Source organism: Brienomyrus brachyistius, chromosome 24 (assembly GCF_023856365.1).
Source record: "Brienomyrus brachyistius isolate T26 chromosome 24, BBRACH_0.4, whole genome shotgun sequence".
NCBI lineage: Eukaryota > Metazoa > Chordata > Actinopteri > Osteoglossiformes > Mormyridae > Brienomyrus > Brienomyrus brachyistius.
Window position 1 is genome coordinate 2,589,765 of NC_064556.1, and position 17,804 is coordinate 2,607,568.

At 44.7% G+C, this 17,804-nt stretch overlaps 1 protein-coding gene across 1 annotated transcript; it reads left to right on the forward strand.

Moving 5' to 3' along the window:
* Nucleotides 1-1,339: 1,339 nt before the first annotated feature.
* LOC125719926 (PH and SEC7 domain-containing protein 2-like) lies at nt 1,340-17,804 on the forward strand. Its single transcript, XM_048994820.1, has 13 exons — nt 1,340-1,618; nt 6,770-6,976; nt 7,410-7,490; nt 8,184-8,296; nt 9,108-9,166; nt 11,304-11,393; nt 12,527-12,570; nt 14,074-14,216; nt 14,319-14,389; nt 14,511-14,668; nt 14,879-15,023; nt 16,070-16,201; nt 16,978-17,804. The coding sequence occupies exons 1-13, from the start codon at nt 1,569-1,571 to the stop codon at nt 17,119-17,121; spliced, it is 1,437 nt and encodes a 478-aa protein (XP_048850777.1). The 5' UTR covers nt 1,340-1,568; the 3' UTR covers nt 17,122-17,804.

Below are 17,804 nucleotides of genomic sequence, written 5' to 3' on the forward strand. Positions count from 1 at the left end.
TACATGAACCTCGATTCGCCGCCCCAATCGCACCATTAAAGTTAAATATTTCAATATTTATAAATACGTCTAAAGATAAAACAAAAATTGTAAATATCGCTACTGTTGTCACTGGTTTTTAAGCATTTTTTAAATGGCAGAAAAGAGGAAGAAAGGGGTCAAACCAGAAATAACAAGCACCTCAAATCGTTCTTGATTTGTCAAGAACGCCTGTGGTGTAAGACCTTTACCGAAATCCCTTTCCGGAAAAACACACGTGCCCCTGCAGGCAATAATGCGCGGAGGTACTGACGTCATATCTTACTAATACCTAATAACCCACTACACTTAAAAGAAATGACTGCAATTTTCAGTTTCAAATTCCCGACTCTTCTACGTATGTCTTTTTACGGTGACAAACATTTAAGTCCCACAAAAGCAGTGTCATTTCAATTTAAAGTCTAAGTACGATACAAGTAGTAACTGAGTACTTTATGAGTACTAACTACATTGTATTTTTGTAAGTTGTCAATATATATTTTATAAACCTCGTACTGGGTAAGTGGTTAGTCGGCAGAATACCGGAAGCTAACAAGCACATTTGGTGACGGATTTTCTTAAACGTACTCGGCCTTATCGAGCAAAGAGGGGAAGAAACAAATTTGCATGTCAGTATTTAATTGAATCACGTTTTATTTACGTTTTCCCATTTGTGGAATGGGGACGTGCAGGCGTCAGCTTACAACAGCTGGTTAACTGGCGGTGACCATCCGTGGCTGTAGAGGGTAGCGTACCCCATACCGCCTGCGCCACGTTTACACAGATGTTACCTTAGCAGAGTGCAAATCGGTGCCTCTTTTCGGGCGCTTTCGCTAAAGAGCTTGGCCGCCCTTCCTGGCTCGGCATGCCAGTCCTACTATTTGGGAGTAGCTGGATTGGTGAAGATGCTGGACCCATATTCCTCGTTACCTTGTTTTGTCATCTGTGCCGTTTTTAATGGTTCATCGCCTGTATAGCATTCTGGGTTCAACTCCTGCTATTTAAAAGTGCTCTATAAATAAATAAATAAACAAACAAATTAAAGAAAATAATTAACAGAAACAACAATAATAATGAGGTATACCTGGCATACCTATAGACATACGGACTGAAATTGTATGCATAACTTATTTTAAAAGTATGTTACCCTGACATTAATTACACCAAAGAAAACATATATTGTAAATCGTATAAAACATCTAAAGTAGGCCTACAGTTACAGTGCCGAAACCCCTAACAGGAATGCTGGGGAGCGAGAGGCGCCGCCGTCGGACATGCCGCCCCTTCCCCCGTCCTTCGGGGCCGCGGCTATAGATGGGCACCAGTCTGGAGCTCGGCTGTGCCCGTCCCGCAGCGGCCAGAGGACTAATCCGTCAGCTGATCTGGAAGACGGATCGTATGAATCCTGAAAGCCTCGGGCGTCATGTGGGCGTTGAGTCAGAAATAAAAGCGCACTGACGAGGTTTCTTCACGCCTGAAACAGAAGATGGATTTTAGCAGCAGCCGGAATAAGGTCTCGTTTGATTCGCCATACGACTGAGGGTGATAAAATGTGGAAAAAGGAATATGACGCGCACTTTGAATATCTCTTGCATTTACTGTAAGTTATCTCCTTTTTTCGCCGGTTTAATTCTTAATATTGGTGGCACAACGGCGGAAAGAGCCGACGGGCTGCGATCGCTAATGAAGTCTTGATTCGTACGTGTGACTTTATTTGTAAAGTTCAGAAACGTAGGTAAATTTCTCCGCTTGCTTTTCTTTTTACAGGTGGATACAGATAGGCTACTAAAATATTTGTTCTGTGTTATTTGTTGAAGCTGTACTGGTACTGTTTCTACCCTGGTCTAATATGTGGAATATTAAGTTTAACTCTGAAACATATACTGTAATTCAGTGCTTCGCTACGTGTGTCGGTCATCTTCCACTAAAAAACAAAACCTTAATGTTTTGCAAGACGCGCTGCAGTGTCGTGGTGTAATTCGTATTGCTTAACTTCTTCTGACTTGTGCATTGCCAGGATGTTTGGGACTGGTAATGACTAGGTAATAAAATCATAGGAATTGAGGGTATGTAGTTACAGTGTTTTCAAGTGATTCTATGTAGGTTGGAATGAACTAAATGTGTCGCGCGTACAATTGAATCCTATTGACATATTTAGGTACTTTGTCCTCGTCAACTAAAGCAACGTTTGGAAAAGTAGGGTAATCAAATTAACCGGATCCTGACATGAATTCCTATTTAGTTGCCACTGTTTCCACCCGTCAGCGAATATTTAAAAGAGAAGGTGACCCGAAGGGGGCAGGACTTCTACTCGAAAGGCAGTTATGGAAAATGCGGATCAATGAAATTAACACGGGAACAGAAATAACTCGTAGGCAAATTACACAAAATGTATGTACTGCCTTGAAATTCTCGATGATTCTAGAAGCTTAAAGTCTAGAACTGATTTCTGAAGGGGAGAAGACCGAGATTCAGAATTATCCAGTACAGAGATGTGCACATATAAAGTTTGTGCCACATGTACTTGAAAACTCTGCCGGCCATAGAAAGTGTAAGCTGCACTGGCACCCGATCGGCGGACGGGAGTGCGCTCTTCCAGCGTGCGCAGTGGAAGGGCGCTGGCCCACGGCCACAGCAGCACACACCCTGTCCCACGCCCTGCTGCTGGCGTACCTGTGCAGGTGAGTGCCAGACAGCGCATGAGTCACAGGCATGTGCCTTCCTGTTCCCAGCTCTGTACTGGACCTTAAAACCAGCCGAATTCCATTTCAACAAGTCGGTCGAGCAGGATCTGTCAAAACAGAATTAACTTACTTGGGAGTCAAAACTCTGGGCAGCGTTTTTCTTGCAGGTTAAGTCTGAGTGGCATGTTTTGCTGTTTACCGTAACCACCGCATGTCTGTCCATGTGCTTGTCTGCCGGCACTTTGTGCTGTATTTCATGCTGTAAATTTTAGCTCTAACATATAACCTGCAATCTAAGGATGCTGACCTCAAGTAAGAGGCGTAGAGAACCATGGCTCCCTGTCTTAGAGTACAGCTGCAGTGAGCCCAGGTTTTCTGTGTTTGCACATTAGTGCAGTGAAGCAAGGTTCTCTGTGTTTATGCATTACTGCAGCAAGCCAGGATTCTCTGTATTTACATGTTACTGCAGCAAACTGGGTTCTCTGTTCTACAGAATTAGTGCAGTGAACCCATGCTCTCTTTTTCGACGGGTTGGTGCAGCATCAGCTGCATTTACGCGGCCGTGATATGCTGGCTCTGGCAGAGTGCACATTCCAGTGTGTACCCTCACAGGATGTGCTGCTATGTAAACAGGAACTGCATTACTCTGCACTGTGTTTTATATGTAACTGACAGCCATGCGGCTGCATGACTTCCTTGAGAGTCCCAGGAGCATCTGGCTCTCATCCAGGATTACAGTTCAGGGCTGCAGACTCATTTTTTTTTGCACTGCCAGCACTGGTGCTCCTCGCTGAAAAGTTTAGGGGCGCCAGCATAAAATGTAGGCGCTGCACTGGAATCGGCATGCAGTGTAACGCAAGCATTTTTGCTTTTCCTTCTTAACTGTATTTCTGATAAATGCTTTGGTGATAAATACAGAAATAGCCATGTGGAAGAAGTCACAAAGTGAAGTATTGCTTCGGAGGAAAAAAAAAAAAGATCTTTCACACTGTAGGAACGTTTTCAGGAACCAAAACCCTTTTCTAGATTCTGGGCCTTTTGTCATTGTCACACCTCAGAAACTCGACCTGATTGTAGTTCCTCAGAGGCAGTTCAAGGAACCATTTTAGTACCTACTCCAGACTAGGTACTTTTCTATCGATCATGAACTACCGGGGAGGCACTTACAGCAACAGGTCGCTGATTGGTTGACCATAAAAGCCGGTGCGAAAATTTGGGCAGATTGATTTTTTTTTTGTACCTCAATTACATTTAATCCATCAACAAATACATATTTTGCTTGGGTCTCCATATTTCCGCCTTGGAAAATTCGATGAATAACAACATCACAGGTGCCTGGGGTGAAACTTACCAGTGCTTATTAGCGGAATAACGCAACATTGTTTATTGGTCTGTGAAACCGAAAGATCGGTCTGCCGGCCAGATTTAATCATGAAATATAAACAAGCCACAGGTCACATTAATAAAATATAAATAAAAGGCTATGCCCAAATTTTACTGTGATTGTTCTTCCCAATAACTAATGCAACAACATGAATTAAAAGCTCTCCCATGCTTATTTAGCATGAGGTTCCCAGTTCTGTATTGCAGTGTGAAAGCAACACACAAAGTGGGCACCAGGGGCCATGAACCAGGGGCCAAGAACTAGAACCTTGGTGGAAAAGCGCCTTCAGACAACAAATAATGCATTTACAAAGGTAAATGTAAGATATGTGGCCAGCCGCTATTCTGTCATCATATGCCCCTGCATAGGTTACGCTGCGCTTGTGCTTGTGCTTGTGCTTTGTGAGTGTTTCATGACAGACTTTCCCACCAAAATCCAGGAACTTAGTTGCTGGTTCCATCTGAGTAATACATAGTTTTTTTTTTTTATTGCAACCCCCAATCCCCAGCACGCATGGGGTTCAGTCCGTTACCCACGTCTCTCAGCGAAGGGTATGACCCGCGTTTACTGGGAATCCCTCATGCATGGGAACTAATTGCGATCCAATAAACAACCCCCCCCACACACACACACACACACACACACATACACACACACATGCACCAGTCCTCTCGCTATCTCCTGGGGTTTCACGGGATATATGATGATGATTTAGAAAAAAAGAAAAACTGTCCTAGTTATAACATTTTGTTGCCCTTCGATGATGGTCGCAAAATGCGATTAAATGGTCGCATTCTGGAGCGTTGCAGCTGCACATCCACTATATCCTGTTCACTTTACTACTAAACAGGAGTGTTTCGACACTGTTGCTGCTTAGTAACACTTTAATTCCACACACTTGCAAATTAAACCTTTGGCTAGTCTTTTTTTTTTATGTTACTCTTGTCGCATTTAATTATTGCACGATAAGCTTGTCCAGATTCTTGACCTACAGTCAGGAGCTTTCTGTCTTTTCTCTGCTGTATCTGTTCATATTTTTTGTGTGTATAATATTTAAATAAAAACCTGTGTTAGCCTGATATCCTCAGCACCGCAGTACAAGCTGCATTCTGGCTACAGTCCTGCTTGTTACATGCAGTGACAGCTTGGCGCTGGCTAATCACCACACTGCTGCTGATTATACTTTTAATTAACACTGACCGGCAGTCGTCTCCTGCCCGTACATCTCTCCGGGTTGTAGCATCTGCAAAAAGGATCGATGTTAATTTATTTGCTGTTTTCATATACCTCCTCCATGTTAGGTTAAAGGGCTGCATCCCGAATCCCACAGTAACTTTCAGCAGCATTCCTGTCCAGGTGTTTGGAGTACAGAAACTTAAACGTAGTCTCTTGTATTTTTTTGACCCCATTAGATGGTGCTCTTAGTTTGCTTTGGAGCATGCCTTGTCTTCTTTTCTAAACAGAGAGCGCCATCTAGTGGGGTCAAAAAATACAGCAAATGGTTCATGAAGTATCATTTTGTCCATCATTACTGGATTTCCTTTTTTTTTAGTCAAAACAAAATGGACTCCATGTGTTGGCATTTTACATTTGTCCCTGAAACGGGCAGATATATCTACTAAAACATTCAGGGTTAACATTTTTTATGTGATTAGCAGCTGCTGTACTTCTATGATGTTTTTCTTTCTCAAACCAGAGTAAATACATTAGCTTTGTCACACAGAGAAGTGCAGCGTCTATGGCAGAACCAGGCTTTGTGTCACCTTTTGGCTCTTCGAGGTTTTCGGAAATTGTGGGTATTTCTTGTAGTGAGAACGACGAGAAACGAAAGTACACATGACTGGCATCAAATAAGCCTGTTACTCAGAACGCCAAAGATGTTTTTTATTTAGCTCTGTTTAGTTTTCCAGAAAGATCCATGTCTGCATAGGTGCTAGCGATCAGAATGGGCTGCACGCCGGATCTGTGTGCACGTGAGAGCGAGCGGCTTTCGTGGACGTTCTTGGATGTTCTGTGACACTCTCAAAAGAACTATTAAAGACACATGCACACGGATTACCCATAAACAGACAGCTTCTGGCTCTGCGTGTGTGTTTGTAATTCTTTCATTGTGGAGACCACATTTCCCCACAATGTATTAAAAACCTGCAACTTTTTTACCTTGTAGGAATATTTTTTCGGTCTCCACAAGGATAATATGAACTGTATATAAATCTGTGAATGCAATGACAGAACTGAAAAATGCCTTATTTTGTTTGGTTACTTATGGTTAAGGTCTGTAGGGGTTAAGGTTGTGATTATTGGCGAATTGGCATTGCCACAGAAACGAATGCAGAGTCCCCATGAAGACGTGCATGGACTTTGTGTGTGTTTTCTTATCTCTTTGTGTTGCTTCCCTCCTCATGAACTGGAGTTTACGATACTGATTTGTGTCTGCCTCTGTCCATCTGTGTCAGAATTTTCTGGGCTCACTCTCTGCTCTGGATTTTGGTCAATTCTGCTGCTCCATAACTGGAAAAACCATCAGAATGTATCAAATAAAAAAAAAATAAAAAATAGCCAGATCATTTCTCGGAAACTGTGCGTGCAAAATTACCGTAAATGATGTCATTCGGTTTAATTCGGAACCTTTATGATTGTTTTTGTACCCCTTTGTGTGTGTTCTGCTCTCTCTCCTTGCCAGTGATTCCAGCCGGTCCGGCGTCTCCCTAGACACAGCGTCAGACTCCCACTCGGAGCTGGGCAGCTTGGGCCAGCTGGAGCAGAGCGGCAGGGATGTGGTCGTCAAGGGCGGCAATGCCGACAGAGACGCTGCCAAACACCTGGCTGGGAGGTTCTTTCGTCTGGAAGGGATCAGGCGCTGTGATGTGGCTCAACACCTGAGCAAGAAGTGAGTCTGTCTCCATCCCCCCCCCCCCTTTGTCTATCATCACCCTCCCTGGCCTGTACCTTGCACTGCCTGATCATTGGATAAAGACCCCTTTGTTCCACAAACAACTCTACAAGTGCAGCATCACTCAGTGTTCCCTGACCCTCTTAATGCTGCTCTTTCTGCTGATTTCATCAGTTGTGTTATTATCTCCTTGTTTCGCAGATGATGTGTAGCCCCTCCTCTAATACCTGGGCATTCATTGGTAGCTCAGCCTAGTCGCCCTTATGCCTAGTTGACTCTGTGACAGCTGGAAGTTTGTAATGTGCTATTTGGCTCACTTTTATGTTGCCCCAAAGCAAAGTAACAGCACCATCTAGTGGGGTCAAAAAATACAGCGAACGGTTCATGAGACATAATTTTTTTCCACTCTACTCTTATTTCTCCCAATCAGTAACAAATTCAACCAGATGGTGGCAGCAGAGTACTTGAACTTCTTCAACTTCACAGGCCTGAGCTTAGAACAGGCACTAAGGTAATTTCTGTCGTAAAACACTATCGGAAATTGTGTTTGAAGAGTGTTTCTCTGTGATTGTTTTGTCCCAATGCTTGTGTTGGGCACCTGCTCATGTGGGTGACCTACTGTGTTGAGGTTTAATGCTGTGTCCCGCTGACACGCATTGAATGTGTCTTTAAAATGGCGCACTCTTAAATTTCTGCTAAGAGTTTTTTTTTTTGCATTCCAGTCCCATTTAATGAGCTCCTGGCTGGTTTTAATTCGCACATCCTTTAATTAACGGTTTCTAAATATGGAAAAGGTAAAGAAGTTGCTGAGTAGAGCTGCAGTCAGTTCATGTAATAAACAGAGTCTGTTTCTGTCTGGCTGGATTGTCTGTGCCTGTGAGTCATTGAGTGACTGTTTATATCTGGGATTGTGAAATACCAAATGTTTAGCGTGTCTTGGACATTGCGGGCCGTCGCGGGTGCCTCCATACCGTCGTGCAGATTTCCTGTCACGGCCACGCTTTCGTGAAAGCTGCAGGAAATCAGGGCGCCGTATGGTTGAGCAAATCTGGGCAGACGATCGCGTAGCCGGTAGGCATTTTAGCGCTGTCAGCTAATGTGATGGTAGCCGCCATATGACGCTCGCTCGTATGTAGTATACGCCATACAAACTCCGTCCTCTGTGTTTCTCTGTCTGTCCGGCGCTGGTGTCTGTCCTCCTCAGGACGTTCCTGAAGACCATCGCCCTGACGGGTGAGACGCAGGAAAGGGAACGCATCCTGGCTCACTTTTCCAGAAGGTTCTTCTCATGCAACCCGGGCTCCCACATGTCCGAAGGTAAATGCCCCCCCACCCCCTCCCCAGCTCCCCTTCCATGGCAGACACGCCTCAGTGGTTTTTAACACATGGACATGACCGTGTTACATAATGATACAGTTCTTAAATGAAGCACTTGTATAGTAATTTCAGTTTATTTTCTGTAGCTAGGTTATTGGGTGCCACTTTACAATAAGGCTCAATTTGCCACTTGTAAAGATTGTAACACATCAATAAAAAAAACTGTTATAACTTGCTTAAAATTGCCTATTAATAATTTACAGTGTTACAACCTAATTAATGACTAGATTATAAACTGTTCATAAACCCTTTATATGAGTAGCCTTATTGTAAAGTGGCACCAGTTATTGTTAGAAATGTCACAAAAATGAGTAAATTACACATTGAATAATAATTAATAAATAGTTTTTTTTTTATCAAATCCAAAAGCTTTTTTATTACCTGTACTATTAAATAAACACTATTAATTGTAAAATGCAAGACACCTCTATTGTGATTGTAAAAACGTCATTGTGTAACGTCTTATATAGAAAAGCAGCATACAGTAACATGCATGTAGTGTGTAGAACTACCCAAATGACAAATATGAATGTAATGCCACACCATATATAACCTAAGTAAACGTGAGGGTCAAAGCAAGCAAAACTGCAATAACATTTATTATACATCTTACAGCTTAAAACTAGCACTGGACTGAATTGGCCGAAGAACGGAAGTAAAAACTGAATCAAATAAATGCAAAGTTGATCAGCGCATCAGGTCTGCGCATTCACCTGGCGGAGCCGCGGCAGTAACGCCTTTTTCCCTGCAGATGGCACCCACGCGCTCACTTGTGCCCTCATGCTGCTGAACACGGACCTGCACGGACATGTACGTCACACCCCGTGTGCATCCCCATACCTAGCGTCCCGACGCGGAGGTCCGTCCGTCAGGGGAGGCTCCCAGCCACGGTGTTCCCTGTAGCTTCCTACCCTGCTCAGCCTGACATAAATGATAAAGGGCTTGGTTGCTTATGAATTAGCTGCGTCAGTGTGTGGCTGGTAGAGCGGCTCGGGGCTGGGGGAGGGGCGGGTCTCTGAGGGTAAGATGAGGACACGCTGTGAAGCACCAAAAAAATCATAGAAATGATGTTTATTGGACACACTGCTTGTTCATGACCAGGGGTCACCAACATGGTGCCCGCGGGCACCTGGATGCCCCCAGGATCACACGAGTCACCCGCAAACCTATTCTAAAAATAGCACAACTCACCAGTGAGCAGCGTCTAAAATTTAATTTTATCCCGTTGCTACTCTTCTTTAATCACATTTGCATTTATATAGATTTGAAAATGACAATATCTAAAAAAAAAGCATTAAAAAAATGTTTATTATACATTAAATTTGTAACCAAATTTGTTATTTAAGAAAAGTTTATCAAACTGGTAGCCCTTCGTATGGCTCAGTACCCATGAAGTAGCTCCCAGCTTCAAAAAGGTTGGTGACCACAGTTCTAGATTGACAGGGTCCCCTGTATGCAGTGCTGGGGACGTTACAAACGTAATCTATTGCAGGCGTAGGTGATTTTTCTGAGCAGATACGTGTGCAAGAGCTGCACAGTTTTTTGCTTTCTCAAAACGTATAAGAGATCCGTGCTTAAAGTATCTAAAATAGCCGAATCGGCCAAAGTAGACTCTGCGCGTATCTTTAGCGTAGCGGCGCGGAGAGCCGCATCTGGGACGCGTCTGAAGCGTGAAGCGGCGCCGCTGGTGGAATCACGACCACTGACTACAGTGAAGGTGATCAGCCGCGGCGACCTTGGAGAGTCGCTTCAGTCAACCTCCATCTTTCCTCTCAGCAGTCCGTGGTGGAGAAAGAAGGGTAACAAGTTATTTAGCGCATCGCGATGAAATTAGTTTAGGCGGTTATATACTGCCATCTAGTGACCAAATGTAACGGTACTCGGAAGATAAAACCGAGTTAAAATTCAAGTCGACATTTAACGTTTTTCTGACCATGTAAGACAGGAATTTTGTGAAACGACGAAAAAAACTGATTATCAAGCTAGTTAAATGAGTTAGAAAAGATTATACCTGCAGTATTTAACAAATGAATTGCCCTATTTCCTATGATGAAGAGTATCCCTGGGGTGAATCTTACGGCCATCTTACGGCTGCATTAATTCAAGGCTCAGGTTCCTTTTCTACTTTTTTTTTTTTTTTTACATTTATCACACTTTCATTTCAATAAACAGTATTTAAAGAACATAGATATATTCAGTATATTCGATATATTTTAAGTCTTGCTCTACAGTTTGTTTTTCCGCAATTGAAAAGGAGACATTCTTGGACTGGCTGTGTTTACCAGCACTCAAACCATGCATTTGTATGAGGCCCCTGAGGTGTAGGAGCCCCCTGTTGGCAACAAACAGTCACTACACTAAAAGGCGTGAGTGAGGCCCAGAGAGACCTAAGTAAACCTGCTCCTGTTTCCTAGGGTGGTGTCGTGTGAGGACAGCCGTGCTCTGGTGTTCAGTTCAGCCGTGGTCTGGTGTTGAGTACGGCCGTGCTCTGGTGTTGAGTACAGCCGTGCTCTGGTGTTCAGTTCAGCCGTGGTCTGGTGTTCAGTTCAGCCATGATCTGGTGTTCAGTACAGTTGAATTCTTATTAATCAACTGAGACTTCTTGTAAATTTTAATAATTTAATCTAAATTATTGTTGTTGTAACTAACTTGTATTAATAACATTAATTTATATTTCATCAAAGCTGTGTGTTTTACTCTAACACCACAAACGAGTAATATACTAATGCATTAATGATGAACACTGAATAAGGTATTTTACGGGATTTTAATTAAAATTGTTCAAATTAAATATGTTTAGAACCAGCTACAATTTTCACAATTATAGTTCTTTCAGAATTTCAAGAGTAGTTTGGTGAATTGGGAGCTCGGTCAGTCAGACACAGAAATGGCTGTGAGACCGTGTGGTAGCATGTGACCGTCCCTGTCTGTCCGTGTGTGTCTGCAGAACATCGGCAGGAAGATGACCTGTCAGCAGTTCATCCGCAACCTGGACGGCCTCAATGGTGGTGGCAGTTTCCCGAAGCACTTGCTGAAGGTCACCCCCACCATAACCCCCGCTGCCACGATCGCCGCTGTCCCGGTTTAAATTGATAGACGATTTCGGTCTTCTTGTCGCCCATAAACATAAAACATACCAATGACATTAATCCGTTATGATGCCGGTAATACTGTCTGTCACACACACACACACACACACACACACACCTGTACTCATGTCTTTGTGGGGACTCTCCATTCATCTCTAAGGGCAAAAGTCTATTCCTAACAATGATGACCTTAACCCCTACCCAGCCCTAACCTTAACTAGAAGACTTTTGGCTATACTAGGGTTTTGACTGCATTGCAAATTTTTATAAAATTTAGTCTCCTCTTGTGGGGACTGAAAAAAATGTCCCCACAAGGTCAAAATAACAGGTTTTTACCACATTGTGGGGACATTTTGGTCCCCACAAAATAATGTATACATGAGCGCACACACAAGATATTGCATTGCAGTCTATAATACTGACCATAACATGTCAGTACATCATTAATTTTATGTATCACGTTCCTTAACTGTACTGTCCTACAAAGACAACAGACAGTCGGCCTAATTACTTACACTAAAAGTAAGAAAAGGGCTCTTAGAGTTTTTTGATTGTCCACCCATTTGTGTGGTAGGCCGGTAAATGATAGTGTACTTCTTAAATGTGACATAGTTTAACAGATATTTTGTCACAAGGTAATACTGAGCCCATGAGTACCATTTCTGGTCATAACTCATTTTTGATGGCAGTATACTTCTGTGTGATATACTTCTAGGACACGTCCATATAATTCGTTCTTTGAAAATTACTGGAGGAAAAAAAGTCCATTACTGTCGTATAAATTCTAGATCCAGGAGTGTATCGGTATATGCAAGAACACATTAATTTCCTCTAAGTAATGAAAATCTCACTCTGCAAATTCTCCCGGCAAACACTGATTAAAAATAAAACTCGGATCACAGTGAGATAATAAGTACAATTGCAATTACAACAACAGACATGTAGACACTTTGCCTTAATTTATATGTGCATTTAGAGTTTGACAGTTTTGCGCAGAACTCTGAGTCACGTACGAAGTCTGCTCGAGCTGATGTCGGCTCCGGCAGTGGGACTAACTGAGCTTCTCCTTCTCCTCCTGCAGGCATCGTACCACTCGATAAGGAATGAGAAGCTGGACTGGGCACCGTGAGTGTCCCCCCCCCCCCCCAAGTCGGTTCCGCCAAACGTGGTGCCGCGTTGCAGGCTGTCGCCTCGGCCCTTAGCTTCGCTACAAATCACCCCCTGAATGCGTCACCCCTGAATGTCTCTCGCTGGGAAACTCCGTCACCTCTTTTAATACAGATTCTCGATGCGCGTTTCATTGTAAAATGCAAACCAGTTCAACGGTATATTACAATTACAGATAGATTATGAAAATGTACCTTTTGCACAGATCATTTTTTACGTCTTTTGTCACTTTGTAGTGATGCATGCATACAGCGAGGTGAAATGAGTAGTTGAAATAACATCCTTAAATTTACCGAATATGAAAACGGATTAAATTTTTTTTGTACCATGCCCTTGACATTTTACCAGTTCCTTAGAATATTTTAATGAAGAATTGAAGGTTGTATTAAACATAAAAAAGAACACGCATTCACATTTATCAGTTAGTTTTATATAGGACTCCTTTCTGAAGCCATTAATACTTACAGTATAATTATATTAATGTGACCCATGCATTCCTTTGCCACGTAGTTTTCCAGAGTGCATTCTCTGTCATTTTGGTCTTTAATTCTTCCTCCTCTGACAGCGTCGCCTCATTTAAAATGCGGCTTTCACTTCGCAGCTGGGCTGGTTTACTTGTGGGATCACAGACACTCGGAGGAAATATGAAGTTGCTCAGTGGCACAGAGTCAGCTGTAACTGTAATACAGGAAAAAAATATTCTTAATAAGTCAGGCTTTTGGCAGGGCAAAAGAAAATTCAAAGGAAATGTTTAAATGATTGTGTCGGTGAAAAACTGCTTCTTTGTCTGCCTGAGTGTGTGAGCTCATCCCTTTGAGAACCTCCCTTGAAGTCACCCCAATATTTGCAGCGTCCAACGCATCCATGAATTTTCTTACTTGACCCCTGAGACACCTCGAATTGCTAATCAATACTTCACGCACTTTTTTAAGCTAAATTTAATTAATTAAGTGAGCTGACGGTGAAATTTAACAAATGGCTGGCAATTGAAGTGGAGTTCATCTAGCCTCTATGCAGGAAGATAACAGAGAAATTCTTGCTACTTTTTTACTCTGTTATTCTTAATTTTGATATGTGTGCGTTTTTTTCTTGAGCCCTTACTACCCAGATAAATGGCTTTAAACATTTCCTTAGACTGCCAGGGGTCGCCAAATCTTATCCAGAAAGGGCTACTGTGTGTGCGGGTTTTCACTGCAACTCCCTAATTAAGTTACTGATTAGAGGACTGATTAGCTGAAGAGTCCTCACACCTGGGTTTGAACAGCTAATTTAAAGGTTATCCCAAAAACCCGCGTACACACGTTGCGGATAGGACTGATGACCTTTAAGACTTTTGCAGAGTACTGTAAATACAATGAATCACAGCTCATTGAATTACTAACAAATACAGCATAGGATATTCAAAGACCGAAAAAAATTACAGATGATAAATGTCGCAGTGTTCATGTGTTTATCTTTAAGTGAGGAAGACGGACTGCAGAAGCCTTTGCCGGGGACAGAGGAAGGAGGCTGCGGGGCAGTGAATCCCGTCGCGCCCAGCAGGACGACGCACAAACATGGCACCCTGTTACGCAAAATCCTGTTTGAAATGGATGGCAGACCCGGTGAGCACCACCAGGGGGCACAAGTGGGCTGGACAGTGTGGTGGCGCTTAATACGTCGACTATACTGCGCGTCTTACCTCCGTCAAATGTGCCTTATTCCAGCACCAAGAGTACGCCGTAGCTGGAAGAAGTTCAGCGCTGTCCTGTGGGGGGCAGTCTTGTACCTCCAGAAGGTAAAATGCAGCCTGCGCCTCGGCGGTTTTACGCAGTACGGAGCGCAAGATGAGCGGCCTGAAAGTGTAGCTGTTTTTGGTGCCGCAGACACATGCTGCTTTGTCTCCACCTTGTGGTCAGGATGAATATAACCCTGACAAGGAGCCGTCGGAGGCGAACCTAAAGGACCGCGTGCGTGTGCATCACGCCTTGGCCTCCCGGGCCAGCGACTATGACAAGAGGCCCAACGTGTTCAAGCTGAAGACGTCCGACTGGAGGGTGTTCCTCTTCCAGGCCCCGTAAGTCCCCGGGGTCCCAAGCGCACAGTGGGAAATCCACTGGGGAGTCTGGGATCAGGTGGGGGTGGGGGGGAATCTAATAACAGAGAGAAGGGAAAAGACCGTGCTACACATTCTTGTTCTGGTGAAACACAGTCAAGCACCTTCGAGTGTGTGTGTGTGTGTGTCTGTGACTAAGCGCTTGTGCGATCCTTCCTCTGGCTGTGCCAGGAGCGAGGAGGAGATGGTGTCATGGATCCGGCAGATCAACCTGGTGGCTGCCCATTCCTCTGCACCAGCCCTCCCAGCACCTGTCGGTTCCAGGAGGAAGTTCTGCAGACCCTTCCTGCCTTCGTCCACCACCAGGCTGAGCCAGGTATCTTCCTAGGGCCAGTCGCACTATAACTCTCTCTCTCTCTCTCTCTCTCTCACACACACACACACACACACACACACATGTCTCATGCACGTCTATGCAGCTGGGTGTTTTCCTTTCAATGTATATCAAAGAAAGCCCCTCCCCCCCCTGTTTCCCCATTGCTAAAGGGGCATGGTATGGGTATGAGGGAGTGTCATGTGCTGAACGAGGCCCATGAGCTGCCGTCCCTTGCTCACAGTGGCAGGCTGAAAGCCTGTGATGCCGTGTCTCACGTTTACCTGCCTGTCTGACCAACCCTATGTCTGTCTGACCGTCTGCCTACCTGCCTGTCTGCCTGTTGGTCTGTCTGTCTGCTTTTCTAAACAACCATATATCTGACTGTACATCTGACTGTCTGTCCACCTCCCTGTCTGTGCATCTGCTTACCTGCTTTCTGTCTGTCTGTCTCTGTCTGCCCATCTGTCTGCCTTCTTGCCTGTCTGTCTGTCTGACCATCCATTTGCCTGTCTGACCAACCATATGTCTGACTGTCCATCCATCTGCCTATCTGTCCATCTGCCTGTCTCTGTCCTTCTGCTGTCTACCCATCCGTATCCCTGTCTGTCTGTCCATGCACCTCCCTGCCTGTTTGTCTGTCGGCCTCCCTGTCTGTCCATGCACTTAGTTTCCCTTGTGCCCATCAACTTGCCTCCCTGTCTGTCTGTCCATCTACTTATCTGTCCATCCACCTGTCTGTCCATCTGCCTGTCTCTGTCCGTCCGCTTGCTTGGCTGTCTGTCTGTCCGTCCACCTATCTGTCCTTCTGCTTGCTTATCTGTCCATCCACCTGCCTGTCTGTCTGACTGTCTACCTGCCTGCCTCTCTGTCCGCCTGCCCGTCTGTCCGCCTGTTTGTCTGCCTGTCTCTCTGCCTGCCCACTCTGCTTGTCTGTCTGTCAGCTTGTCTGTCTGTCCATCCATCCATCCATCTTCCTGTACATCTCTCCGTCTGTCTGGCTGTCTGTCCATCTTCCTGTCTGTCTGTCTGACCATCTGCCTCCGCAGGAAGAGCAGCTAAAGAGCCACGAGGCCAAACTCAAGCAGATCTGCTCGGAGCTCGAGAGCCCCTTCAAAATCCCCACGGACGTCAGGGGCTGGGAGGAGCGGCTGGCCATGGAGCAGTACCTCACTTTTGAGGTGCGGTGGGGCCCCGACCGCACACTGGGAAGCGGGTCACACTCAAAATATGTGTTTGATTCATCTTGAATATCAACATTGTCACTAGGGCTGTTTTAAGGGGGCTTTAGCTCCCACCCCAGATAAATGTATCGGAATTGGTTTGAACATTAATTTTCATTAAAATCAGAACACCCAGTAAAGGCTCAGACCCCCTTTTTCTTAAATTTCTCAGTGAGCATCTAATTCAGATATCTTGCATGGAAGTGAAATCTGCAGATGAACTTGAGAAATGCTAATGCTACGTTGCTAAAGCTCAGAAATGCTAATGCTATTTTGCTAAAGCTCAGAAATGCTAATGCTACTTTGCTAAAGCTCAGAAATGCTAATGCTATTTAGCTAAAGCTCAGAAATGCTAATGCTACTTTGCTAAAGCTCAGAAATGCTAATGCTATTTAGCTAAAGCTCAGAAATGCTAATGCTACTTTGCTAAAGCTCAGAAATGCTAATGCTACTTTGCTAAAGCTCAGAAATGCTAATGCTACTTCTCTGGATGGCTGGTTAAATACTCACCGTGTAGGGCTGCTTGCTTGGTGTGAGGTTTCCTTTTTTACACCAGACAGTTTGTGGATGTTCAGACTGAGGCTGGCTTCCTCCAGCAGATGGCACCCTGCTGCGTCGCAGGCTGACCGGCTTGCGTGGGGCACCTCGGCGTCTGTGCCCCTCCCCCATAGTTATTCTCGCCGCTTGCCATCGCTCTCGCTCCTCGTTTGACGCGGCCGTTTCTCCTCCTGCAGAGGGAGCGATACGGGGCGTACGTCTCGCTGCTGCATGCCGAGCTGGAGGGAGGCGACCTGGGCCGATGTCAGGAAAGCCCCCCGAAGGAGGGGATCATCCCACCCGGGCCCCCCAGCAGGACCCCTGCCACCCAGCGGAGTTGATGTCCCGCTGCGAGATGCCCCCTTCTCTCCGGCTGTGCCCCGGTAGCTCCGGGTTCCCCTGCTGGAAAACCGAGGGACTGCAAACAGACGGGAGGCACTGTGGGCATTTTTAGCCACAGGTAAAAAACTGAGCACAAGGGAAAGGAAATGGAAGCACAGCAATTTTTAGGGGTCCAATGGGGGTGGAGTGCAGGTGAGCTTCAGGTCTGTTACACCCCTCAGCATGTTGGGTGGGGGGGGGGTCATCCCTCCTCGTGTTCCAGCCAGGAAGCTGGACCGTACCAGAAGCATGGCAACCCTTGCAGCAGACCAAGCACCCCCCCCCCAGCCCCCCCCCCACAGCTGAGCATTTCTACCAGATCGGAAAGAAGCGGCTGTAACAATCTGTCATTTTGTTTTATTGAATTTCATAAAAGCATTTTAGTTTCACCTCTATTTCTCTACCAATGTTTATGACACCAGTTTAAGCAGACGGATGTTATTTAGTCGTCCGAATGTAATGTTACATTAAAACAATTAGGTTTGTATTTATTAAGTTATCCTAATGCCTTTTTCACAAGGTTACCGTACTCTGTCATTGTAACCTTATTTGTTTTTTCCTTAATTTCTAATTTATTGTCCCTGCCACCTTGGAGACATTGTGATCTTTCGCTAAATTGCTTCATAAAAATTTTATTTGTTTA

Coding starts and splice junctions, on each gene's coding strand:
- LOC125719926 (XM_048994820.1), top strand. CDS start 1,569: ATGTGGAAAAAGGAATATGACGCGCACTTTGAATATCTCTTGCATTTA. Junction 14,669..14,878: donor GTGTTCCTCTTCCAGGCCCC/GTAAGTCCCCGG, acceptor TGGCTGTGCCAG/GAGCGAGGAGGAGATGGTGT. Junction 16,202..16,977: donor AGCAGTACCTCACTTTTGAG/GTGCGGTGGGGC, acceptor CTCCTCCTGCAG/AGGGAGCGATACGGGGCGTA.